Genomic DNA, 13,038 nt, shown 5'->3' with positions numbered 1-13,038 from the left:
CTCACATTAGACTCTGTGATTGTATCACTGCCAACAGAACCTCACCTTTCATTCATGGATACTGATGAGGAAACATCAGCTTGAAATATATATGTTTGAAGGACAATACCACTCACTGTGAATCTCGGGACATTGTTTTGACTGGAACACACTTAATGTAGATGACAAAAAAACCAGTAAGTGTCTCACTGACAATAAGAAACATGCAGCATTTCAAAACTAAACGGTGCAGGATATTCTCCTCCTGTTCTTTATCACTCAAGTCTCCCTCCTTCAAAAGACCAAATATTGAAAACACATTTAGTGATTAATTTGAATAAATTTTAATGAAGAGCTCAAGAATGAACAACCATAAGTCAGTGAGTACTGGAACATACACTTCCAGAGAATTGATATATCATAACTAACACACCATGTCAATACTCTACAAGAAATGTAACATATTTTCACATTACTGTCATTTAAAATATGCCTGATTTATCAGAAATAAAACACAAAATCACAGTAATTAAATGCAAATTACTGTCTGTAAAGTGTTCCTTCTTGACTATCTATTTGCCCCAGTCATGAAAGAGAAGACATCTTCTATGATTGGGAAACAGATGAACTGAGATACCCTTTTCCATCTTCTGTATAAACACCCAAGACATTACAGATTGGTCATAACATATCAGCTTTGTGCACAGAGCAAAAGGCTTCCAAGATGACATTTCCAGTGAACTTTTATTGAAATATTCTTCTGTTTGATATTCTGGGGAAGATGGTCAGGATCTGGGGTTTTAAGGAAAAAGAATAGTCACCAAAAATGCTAAAAAATATATTTATGATTCAGACTGGTGAAAAGCTCCAACTAAAAAATATCTAATCACCATACAAAATCCCATACCTCTCCCCATCCCTCCACAGATATCAGTGACAGACAGTCCTTTAGGGAGTAAACAAATCTAAAGATTGTTATTCAATATGGAACGAGTGGGTGAACAGCATGTATACCGGCATCAACCATATCATGGCAGTGTAAGTGGAGAATCTGAAACAGGCAGCCTGGACCTGGCGAAGCAGGGAGTATTTCCTGCAACAGTCAATGTCATCGGTATGCAGTGGTGGTTCAAACACTTGTCTCTATGTTTCATGTGCTTTAAAATGGCTGGTTCAGATATTGGTGAAGTGGGAGGTTGGGTGACTCTCCATGTTTCATATATTTTTGTACCCGCTGGTTCAGATATTGGTGGAGTGGGAGGTTGGGTGACTCTCCATGTTTCATATATTTTTGTACCCGCTGGTTCAGATATTGGTGGAGTGGGAGGTTGGGTGACTCTCCATGTTTCATATATTTTTGTACCCGCTGGTTCAGATATTGGTGGAGTGGGAGGTTGGGTGACTCTCCATGTTTCATATATTTTTGTACCCGCTGGTTCAGATATTGGTGGAGTGGGAGGTTGGGTGACTCTCCATGTTTCATATATTTTTGTACCCGCTGGTTCAGATATTGGTGGAGTGGGAGGTTGGGTGACTCTCCATGTTTCAAATGTTTTTATACCCACTGGTTCAGATATTGGTGAAGTGGGAGGTTGCTTGACTCTCCATGTTTCAAATGTTTACATTTTTCACTGTAATGCAATTAGTATTTTGATATTAATTGCAGTATTAAAAAAATAGCAAGCTTGTGAAATCAATCCAACACACACCAATCAAAACCATTTCTTTTACTCTGTCTTTAAAGGATATTCATGAGAAATGTTCATTTTCCCATTAACATTAAGTATACAACTACTTTGATAGCATTTCTATCATGCGAGTGAAAAACTCCATCCGATTGAATGGTTTTTGAAGAATTGTCTCACCTTAAGATAAACGAGAATAGGAGCAGAGGCAGTACCTTGTAACAGGGCAATCTCTAGTCTGATGGGTTCCTCGTACTTCCACCAATGATGACACAATCACACCACTTTGTGTAATGACGACCAACACTGTGCCTCCCACACTGTTTCAATTAAGGTGTGGACACGCCATTACTCAAAGTCATGTCATTTAACTGCAGCACAACCGTGTAAGGTTGTTCGATAGCTTTTCTCTACCCTTTTGTTTCTGCTGGATGTTTAGACACAGAGCCCTATCTGGGTTAGCGCTACCTCCACTGCAACATACTGCAAGGATGACCTACTGGGGCACTGGTAATATACACCAACACTTGTACTACGAATTGGAACAGTTTGTACACATGAAGACGTCTTTGTCAACATTAATGCCAAGTTCCCAGGCACTAATGCATCACAACATCACAATTCATTGTAAAGACAATCTATTATTAGCTTATGCAATTTCTACAACACCAATTATAGATTTTTAAGTATTCTTATCATCTTTACCTTATAACCATGCCATATTTAACACAGTGTGAAGCCTTCATTAAACCTGCCATTTCATAGCTTTCATAAAATGCTGGAGAAGCCTGGTTTAGATGTGGACTTCTGTAAATGTTCTGACAAAAAATGGTGAAGTATTGACAACTTCTTCTTATTCATATATTTTTGTTGTCATACCTACCAATATTCAAACATGACATCAATGTCATCTATGTCATACATATTCAAACATGACATCAATGTTATCTATGTCATACCTGTCATGACATCAATGTTATCTATGTCATACCTAAATATTCAAACATGACATCAATGTTATCTATGTCATACCTACCAACATCAATGTTATCTATGGCATACCTACATGAAACATGACATCAATGTTATCTATGTCATACCTACCAATATTCAAACATGACATCAATGTTATCTATGTCATACCTACCAATATTCAAACATGACATCAATGTTATCTATGTCATACGTACCAATATTCAAACATGACATCAATGTTATCTATGTCATGCCTACCAATATTCAAACATGACACCAATGTCATCTGTGTCATACCTACCAATATTCAAACATGACATCAATGTTATCTATGTCATACCTACCAATATTCAAACATGACATCAATGTTATCTATAGTACTACCCTACATACTTCATATACCACCGGCAATAACTGGAATATTGCTGAGTGCAGCCACTTTCACTTTTTACATTTGATATTTAGAGATGTTTGTAGAATTCATAAAGCTTCCCTGTGTCATAGAAAACATCTAAATATATAGCAGTTAGCTTGCCCCTCCTAATCATTGTATGTATTGAGATCTGATCAGTCCAGCATATATTACATGCGGCCACAAGCACCTGTTATTCCTCCAGGCAGACAGGCTCAGTTACAAGAACCTGGACAGTTATGGCCACCCAACGACCCCAGGGATGAATGTAGAAATGTGCCAGGTGAGAAACATGAACACCACCTGCATTCAGTGATCAAAGCATAATGTTGAGAGACTGCGAAGTTTAAACATTCAGGAAAGTATGTTGTCAAAACATATATCTCAATGTGAAGTTTAAACATTCAGGAAAGTATGTCGTCAAAACATTATCTCAATGTGAAGTTTAAACATTCAGGAAAGTATGTCGTCAAAACATTATCTCAATGTGAAGTTTAAACATTCAGGAAAGTATGTTGTCAAAACATTATCTCAATGTGAAGTTTAAACATTCAGGAAAGTATGTCGTCAAAACATTATCACAATGTGAAGTTTAAACATTCAGGAAAGTATGTTGTCAAAACATTATCTCAATGTGAAGTTTAAACATTCAGGAAAGTATGTTGTCAAAACATTATCTCAATATAAAGTTTAAACATTCAGGAAAGTATGTTGTCCAAACATTATCTCAATGTGAAGTTTAAACATTCAGGAAAGTATGTTGTCAAAACATTATCTCAATGTGGAGTTTAAACATTCAGGAAAGTATGTTGTCCAAACATTATCTCAATGTGAAGTTTAAACATTCAGGAAGGTATGTCGTCAAAACATTATCTCAATGTGGAGTTTAAACATTCAGGAAAGTATGTCGTCAAAACATTATCTCAATGTGAAGTTTAAACATTCAGGAAAGTATGTTGTCAAAACATTATCTCAATGTGAAGTTTAAACATTCAGGAAAGTATGTTGTCAAAACATTATCTCAATGTGAAGTTTAAACATTCAGGAAAGTATGTTGTCAAAACATTATCTCAATGTGGAGTTTAAACATTCAGGAATGTATGTCGGCAGTCTGTAAACCTGACTGTGATCAACACAATCAATACCACCCCTCATCCAACTAAGTTGCCGCACTGACATACAGACACAACACAAAGTCCACCCCCACCCTACTCGATAGCCGTACTGACATACAGACACAACACAAAGTCCATCCCCACCCTACTCGATAGCCATACTGACATACAGACACAACACAAAGTCCATCCCCACCCTTCTCGATAGCCATACTGACATACAGACACAACACAAAGTCCATCCCCACCCTACTCGATAGCCATACTGACATACAGACACAACATAAAGTCCATCCCCACCCTACTCGATAAGCCATACTGACATACAGACACAACACAAAGTCCATCCCCACCCTACTTGATAGCCATACTGACACACACAACACAAAGTCCACCCCCACCCTACTCCAGATAGCCATACATACAGACACAACACAAAGTCCATCCCCACCCTACTCGATAGTCATACTGACATACAGGACACCACATTAAGTCCATCCCCACCCTACTCGATGACATACAGACAAATCCAACTCCACATACAGACACAACACAAAGTCCACCCCACCCTACTCAGTTGCTGATAGACATACATACATACAGACACAACACAGTCCATCCCCACCCTACTCGATAGCCATGTGCTGACATACAGACACCACATTAAGTCCATCCCCCTACTCGATACTCAGTACTGACATACAGACACAACACAAAGTCCATCCCCATCCTACTCGATAGCCATATTGACATACAGACACAACACAAAGTCCATCCCCACCCTACTCGATAGCCATACTTGACATACAGACACAACACAAAGTCCATCCCCACCCTACTCAATAGCCATACTGACATACAGACACAACACGAAGTCCATCCCCACCCTACTCAGTTGCTGACATACAGACACAACATAAAGTCCATCCCCACCCTACTCAATTGCTGACATACAGACAACAGTCCCCAGCCAGGTGTACGCTCATGACTCAAGAACCAGGCTGCCTACATACCAAACATTCCACTGTCAAAATCAATAACGCTGCTAACCTCAACAAATGTCACTACCTGAAACGGACAGTCTGTGCACATTGTCAAAACAATATTCCAGTTATCCGACATGAGGATGAACTACACAAGTACAATAATAAACACACTTACATTTCTCAGTCGACGATCGGCTACTTGTTTCAGCTGGTCAGAGCTGCAAAGAGACAACAGAATAAAACATTAATTAAACATAAAAGCAAACCTGCTTCATAGGTAAACAAGCTAGAAGGCATAAAACACTGGACTAAAAGTTTGGAGTTGACAGGAGTACATATTGTGAGACTTGAGTAAAGCTACCTGTGGAGAGCGTGTATGGGACAGTATTGCGTGCCCCTTATGACGACAAGGTATGCATATAGAAAACCATAAACACACAAGCCCCTCACTATAAGGCCCCACTCGGAACACAGACAGGGTCACCAGGTTCCTGACTACTGACAGAACACCTGGGGACAATCACAACAAATTCTACCTTTTCTTATGCCATTATTTCAGCTGCAGCGTATAAAACTGACAAAACTTCACTGTGTTAATTGTACCTTATGTGGGGAAGTTTTTGTGACAAGCAATGTATAAGGTGACCTAGTTTTGCTTGTTGGACCAAACAAGGAGGAGAAAATGTGAAATGGTGAGGGACAGCTGGTGGGGGGATGGGGGTAGGGGGAGTCTGGGGGCAGTTTGGGGGTGGAGCTGGGTAAAGTCTCACTATGGATGTAATCAAAATACAACATGATATCTGTGATCAGAGTCTAGAAATAAATAAGCAAATAAGCTCAACTGATGCAAACCCAACCTGTAGAACACATGCACAGTATGAAATGTGGCAAAGATTATAGATATGCACTGCAGTGACCTGCCTGGGTGTATTTACTGAGTTTATCACACCACTTAAGGGGCCATGTAGGAATATTGGGTCTGATGATGTGAGATACTTCAGCCTGTTGACAACACTTAATGATATCACAGCCAGGCCAATATGGCCACTACTGAGGCTGTACATGAACAATAAACAGGAAATTCTCACCTGTCCCCGGCATCTTTATATAAGTGGACAGGTAGCATATTTCTCACACACAATGCCACATCATAATGTTTACTTACACTGTAGTTAAACTGAAAGCCATATCGTTTTACTCACCAAAGTACTTGTGATAGTAATGAATTCATTACTTCAGTATGTAAGATGACCCTACCTATGGAGAGTGTTCAATGAAAGCGAGACAGGAGAATGGTGACAATTGGTTGTTCATATATTTACATTGGATAAAACATCCATTAATAACATAAAGAAAAATATATGTACAGATCCATATATAAACAATATTTCAACTGAAACACATATCCCCAATTTCTCAGATATTTTTTGCAATGTCTAATTAAAGTGGCAGGTACTCTAGCAGCCTGGGGGGCAGCTGAAGAAACCAATCCCCCAACATCACTCAGCAGCGTAACAATTGTCATTAAGGTGTAACAATCAACCTGGCCTCAAAATTGCAACTAATGATTCATTTATTAAATCTGTCACTTTTCACAATGACTAAAAACACTTACACTCGCGTAACATTGATTCGTGGATATAAGGGAAGTGCGTCAAAGTTCACAGTTTAAATGCATGATTTCAGTTTGTATACGCACTGATTGTTTTATTCTTGATTCAGCGAATTGAAAATGCCGAATATTCCACTTGTGAATGAAACGTTTGTTTACAGAAGTCATTTGCAATCATTACCGTTCCCATTCGTGTGCCCACAAAATGTGATGTCACCTTGTTTCGTGGATTACGTAGTCGGTTACTATATACTCTATAGCACTCTTGCTTGACAACGGTATAAGAATCCATACCGAAACATCGCATCATATGTAATAAAAGAAGTTGTTATCCACACACAATCTTACTTTCTTACTATATACCACTATGTATGACATCCCACTGCAGTAAGTATTGACACCAAGGAAAGCAGACACTGAGAAGTGAGAAGGTTGGAGCTAACTGTATCTTTTTTACTTGACATTTTGTAAAAATAAAATGGGGCTATTTATCTCAATGCTCGACAATTACATTTAGTGTACCTGTGTGTAATGCAGAGATTCGGAACGTTTTTGTCAGTGAGGCGTGGCATTGTATGTACAACAAAAGTACTGCTTCGTGACGTCAGTCGAGACTTAATTTTCGAGCTGGCGTGATAATTTCCGCGATCCACGAATCAAGGTTATCCACGAATTTAGGTTACGGCTCTGGGCCTCGTTCCTCAACACGATCGTAGCGCTAAGATGATCGTAACTCCCATCCTTTAACATAGACTTACGACTGTTGTAGCGCTACAATCGCTCTGAGGAACGGGGCCCTGTGCTACATTTCAAATGACCATATATTATCGACAGAATTAGAATTATAAACTATTTTTCGCAATGTTTTTTTTTTTAAATAAAAAGGATTCTTGGAGAAATGCTTCGGCAACAGGTCCACATCAAAGTTGTCAATGAGCAAAGAATTAAAACGATGACTTTTGCGGAAATAATTAAACAAATTGAATAAACTAATGAATAAAATCAACAACTGTACTCATAAAAGTTGTCAAAATGTACTAAAAATTACTATTTCCATCTCTTTTTGTGCGATCATGTAAGTACAGACAGTGACATCTCAGCTTTCAGCGCATCGGACTTCACGCTTAATGCTAAAATATTTGCATGAAGCATTATTGTCACAAGCCATAACCTAGCACGATACATCCTCTAAGTTCCATAATATATGCATAGGTGGTGATTGTTTGCTTAAAACGTTCAGAATAGCATGATTTTACCCCAAACTTTTGTCTAAATCTTAAGTTTTCGTTTACGAGGAATGGATACCATTGCTGTAATATGATTGGCTGCATTAGGTGCATGATTTTGACCAGTCATGATCCTTATAGCAGACTGTGGCGAAAAGGCGTCATTAGAAACCAATATTTATCTAATAAAATCGCTTCTTAAAACCACAGACAGGTTACGTGACTCTGTCGCCAGAGCACTGCAGTGACGTCATATGAGGAACGATTTTCAGTTAGTTGTATAGAAAGTGTGTAGCACGCTCATCATTTTGATGATTTCTCGACATCAACGACGACATGCCGAATCGTTGCTTTGTCGTCAATTGCTCCTAGGGGTCGGGTGATGGTGTCACCATGCACAGATTTCCACAGGACCCCGCAGTTCGTGCTAAATGGGTTATGTTTGTGAGTGCTAAGCGAGCATTGTGGAAGCCTGAAACGATATCTTACTTGTGTTCAGATCGCTTCACGGAAGTTAAAGAATCAAAACTACTTACTAGTTGTAGTAAAATATGTATATGATTGATGACCATAAAGATTTTCCATGACACAACTTGTGACATAGCGATTTCTTCCTCGAAGTGAGGTTGTGGTCAAGTAACAATAATATTGTAAGTAGTATTATATTGACACCCACCTAAGCTGCCAGGAGAGAAATTGTTTTGTTATACGCTATGTCATGCAAAATCCTATTGGCCATCAATAAAATACATATTTTACTACCAGTAGAAAGTAGTTTGATTTTGTAACTCGGTGAAACAAACCTAAATACCATTTATCCTCAGACTGGCAGATGTTCCCGACAGGGCCCGCCATTTTAATAATCAAAAATCTGTTAGAATTAATGAGATTATAGTTTGTTTTCATCAAGTTACAAAATCAAAACTACTTTCTACTCGTAGTTAAATATGTATTGGAATCATAACCAAACGGATTTTGCATGACACAACTTATAACATAACGATTTCTTCCACGGAAGCGAGGTGGGGGTCGAAGTCACAATACTGCGCGATAAATTTCTTGCTACATTCCCATGGTTAATGTCCACTCACCAGTATGTAGATACTAGTCAATGTGCGTCTTTATATTTGGTCTTATAATCCTAATTAGTTTATTATCATACTCGTATGCATTTTGACACTAAATAAAAAGCAGACGATCTGCTGATACTTATAGTGAATTTATAACAGAACTGTAATATCTAGACATTTTATAGTTTGCCAATGTGAATCATAATTCGCACACACACCCTAGTGCATGTTGTCTGTCTCATTATACTTCACGTCAAAAACAATGATTCTGTTGAATGTTACGACAAATGAATAAAAACAAAATGCAAATATTAAAATTAAAACAGATTAAAGTTATAGGAACAATATCAGGCCATTACCTTGTTTGAGGAATGTATCCATCAATATCCACAAAACTGTTCCAAATGATGTGTCTTTTAACAGTTTAATATACGAAAAAGTTATAAATCTTTTCAGGCATTGGTGTATAGTCTCATTGATCACCCAAGATAGCACACCTGGCAACTAATTGCATAATGTCCGCCTTACTTTAAAAACAGTAATTTAGTTAGCCAATAATGGGCAATCAATCAATGTATTGCCGGTTAATCCTTTGAAAGAAGGACGTTGTTTTACGCAGACACCGACCACGACAGAGTGTATTCAGTATAGATTAGTAAATCTACATACATAAACACTACCTTTTGACAATTCCGCTGTGTAAGATAAAAGTAATTAATCAATCAGCGTGTTATCGGTTAATCCTTTGATCGATGTTTATAATGTTGAATATTTACTCCAGACACAAGAAATGCCAAATGGGAACCTTTGTCGGGTAATCTAAGTGTGTTACCACTAATTATACCTGTTATAAATTCATTAACTGACCATCAAGTGAATGATGACAAATAACGTGTAGGTTTATACCACCTAACACGGATTACAACAAGGGAGTATTAATTGCTATATTGCATGTTAAAACTTATGGGCCGACACTGTTTTGAGAATACAAACATATTTTTACATGACATGATTAAATATCGAGGTAAAAAAACACAGAAATGAGATCAATTTGGATCAGTCATTATACAAATAGGGCCTAACGACACCAATCGATTTTGACAGAATCGTCTATGAAAACAAGTTGTAACTTGGAAACTAGGCAAAGCAGGAGACAAAATTAAATGACAGTAGATTGTGAGAACATATAGCTTTCATTTTCCACAACAATTGTCACGGTTTCAGGTTTATACAAACCTGTAAACAAGATAATTTAACCCCTAAAATGTAGATAATTCTGCATCGGCCCTCAAAGTTATTCCTCATATGACGTCACAGAGGCGCGCCGCTCTGATTGGTTGAAATTTGAGAATTGGGTGAGAATTGTGCACTGTTGTCAAAAAGGTCGATTTAAGTCAATTAAAGGTCGAAATGAGTAGTTTTAATGACGGGGTTTCATTTATAACGATGCCAGTTAGTGATTTATGTATTTGTACCCCCCTAGGGTTTATGTGACCTTTAAGGTGTAACAATCAATCAGCAGCACCAACGCACACAGGGCCCCATTAACAATCAACCAGCAGCACCAACGCACACAGGGCCTCATTAAGGTGTAACAATCAACCAGCAGCACCAACGCACACAGGGCCTCATTAAGGTGTAACAATCAATCAGCAGCACCAACCCACACAGGGCCTCATTAAGGTGTAACAATCAACCAGCAGCACCAACGCACACAGGGCCTCATTAAGGTGTAACAATCAACCAGCAGCACCAACACACACACAGGGCCTCATTAAGGTGTAACAATCAATCAGCAGCACCAACGCACACAGGGCCTCATTAAGGTGTAACAATCAACCAGCAGCACCAACGCACACAGGGCCTCATTAAGGTGTAACAATCAACCAGCAGCACCAACACACACAGGGCCTCATTAAGGTGTAACAATCAATCAGCAGCACCAACGCACACAGGGCCTCATTAAGGTGTAACAATCAATCAGCAGCACCAATGCACACAGGGCCTCATTAAGGTGTAACAATCAACCAGCAGCACCAACCCACACAGGGCCTCATTAAGGTGTAACAATCAACCAGCAGCACCAACCCACACAGGGCCTCATTAAGGTGTAACAATCAACCAGCAGCACCAACGCACACAGGGCCTCATTAAGGTGTAACAATCAATCCAAGTAATCCATAATTACACAAATTCACCTCATGGAATATTTATAGTGCAGGCAGTGTGGTGCAGACTGCAGACAGCAGTAGAGTCGAAGCACATTCCAGACATACCGATGTTCGTTTAGCCTTGTTATTGCTGTGTTCAATAGTATTGATTTCAAATAAAGCAAGGAAGGCACCTGACAGCCCAGCTAGACAGGACTATATGGTATTTACACAGTCAAACTGTCAAGCTGTACTCCTGTGTGCTGAGGCCTTAAACATAGGTGTGTGTGATTAGCCAGTGTAGCAGGCAATATGTACTGGCAGCATGGAAGGCACATCAATATTCATCAAAGGTGTGCTGCTCTTCCAGTGTCTACATGCAAAGAAAGATATATTACATTCTATCAATATCTTATTTGGACAGTTCAGTAAGTATAACAGACAACTCACAGAAAGTCAACTGATTTTGTTCACGATGAGTATATAGAAGCAAACAGACTTTGTATGAATTCTAGCGTTCCAATCAATAAAGCACTCATAAACTTTCAACAAATATTTCAAAAGACAAATGTCACCATTTATATAGAAAACAGTATTTCAATGGAACTTTCTGTTTCAAGTTAAGAAATCAAGGAACTTTATTCATTAAAAACCAGCAATATTAATCAAAGATATTTGTATGCCATTTGGCAAAACTGGAAACTGAAGAGAAAACCATGAGAATGTCAGCCCTGGATATCACCAGGAGCTTCTTATCATTGGTAACCCACACTCTCAGTATTTTAGCCATATTTTAGCCAGCGATACTAAAGGCCTAGATTTACAAGTAGTTAATAGGTACATGGTCTATAAAGCCCTGTGATAACAATGAATAATGTTCCATGAGACAACAAGTAATAGAGAGTATCCATCATTTAACAAATGTCTATGGTAAATCATTCAAACTTTGATGTCTGTCCTTTCTTGAGACACAGGGTGGCTAGTAGGGACAGCATTGTGTATCATGATGTTGAGGTATGGGTAATTTTCCCATGTCAATACTAGTCAGTATTATGTATATCGATACTAAATAGAACAGAAATGTTTACATTTACTGAGATTATGATTATTAAGATAGGAAGGCATAAAAAAGCCTAGTACATAGTCAGCATTGAGCTGCAGGTCTAGACGTCAATCAATATACAGCAGCAGGAATGTATCAGTACAACTATCAGCATATATAGATGCTTCAGAGTCAGCATTGAGCTGCAGGTCTAGACCTCTATCAATATACAGCAGCAGGAATGTATCAGTACATCTATCAGTATATATAGATGCTTCAGAGTCAGCATTGAGCTGCAGGTCTAGATGTCTATCAATATACAGCAGCAGTAATGTATCAGTACATCTACCAGTATATCTAGATGCTTCAGAGTCAGCACTGAGCTGCAGGTCTAGATGTCTATCAATATACAGCAGCAGTAATGTATCAGAATATCTACCAGTATATATAGATGCTTCAGAGTCAGCATTGAGCTGCAGGTCTAGATGTCTATCAATATACAGCAGCAGTAATGTATCAGTACATCTACCACTATATCTAGATGCTTCAGAGTCAGCACTGAGCTGCAGGTCTAGATGTCTATCAATATACAGCAGCAGTAATGTATCAGAATATCTATCAGTATATCTAGATGCTTCAGAGTCAGCATTGAGCTGCAGGTCTAGATGTCTATCAATATACAGCAGCAGTAATGTATCAGTATATCTATCAGTATATCTAGATGCTTCAGAGTCAGCATTGAGCTGCAGGTCTAGATGTCTATCAATATACAGCAGCAGTAATGTA

The 13,038-nt window shown here is 38.5% G+C and overlaps 1 protein-coding gene across 1 annotated transcript in view; it reads right to left on the bottom strand.

Moving 5' to 3' along the window:
* The window catches only part of LOC124285514 (LIM and calponin homology domains-containing protein 1-like), a 162,202-nt gene that overhangs the window by 47,679 nt on the left and 101,485 nt on the right, over positions 1-13,038 (bottom strand). The window contains 1 exon segment of the mRNA XM_046721755.1: positions 5,328-5,370. Coding sequence (XP_046577711.1) covers positions 5,328-5,370 — 43 coding nt within the window.

The sequence above is a fragment of the Haliotis rubra genome, unplaced genomic scaffold (genome assembly GCF_003918875.1).
Source record: "Haliotis rubra isolate DU_JTF1 unplaced genomic scaffold, ASM391887v1 Scf361, whole genome shotgun sequence".
NCBI lineage: Eukaryota > Metazoa > Mollusca > Gastropoda > Lepetellida > Haliotidae > Haliotis > Haliotis rubra.
The sequence above is the reverse complement of the archived record's forward strand: the minus strand, read 5'-3'. Positions and strand labels throughout refer to the sequence as shown.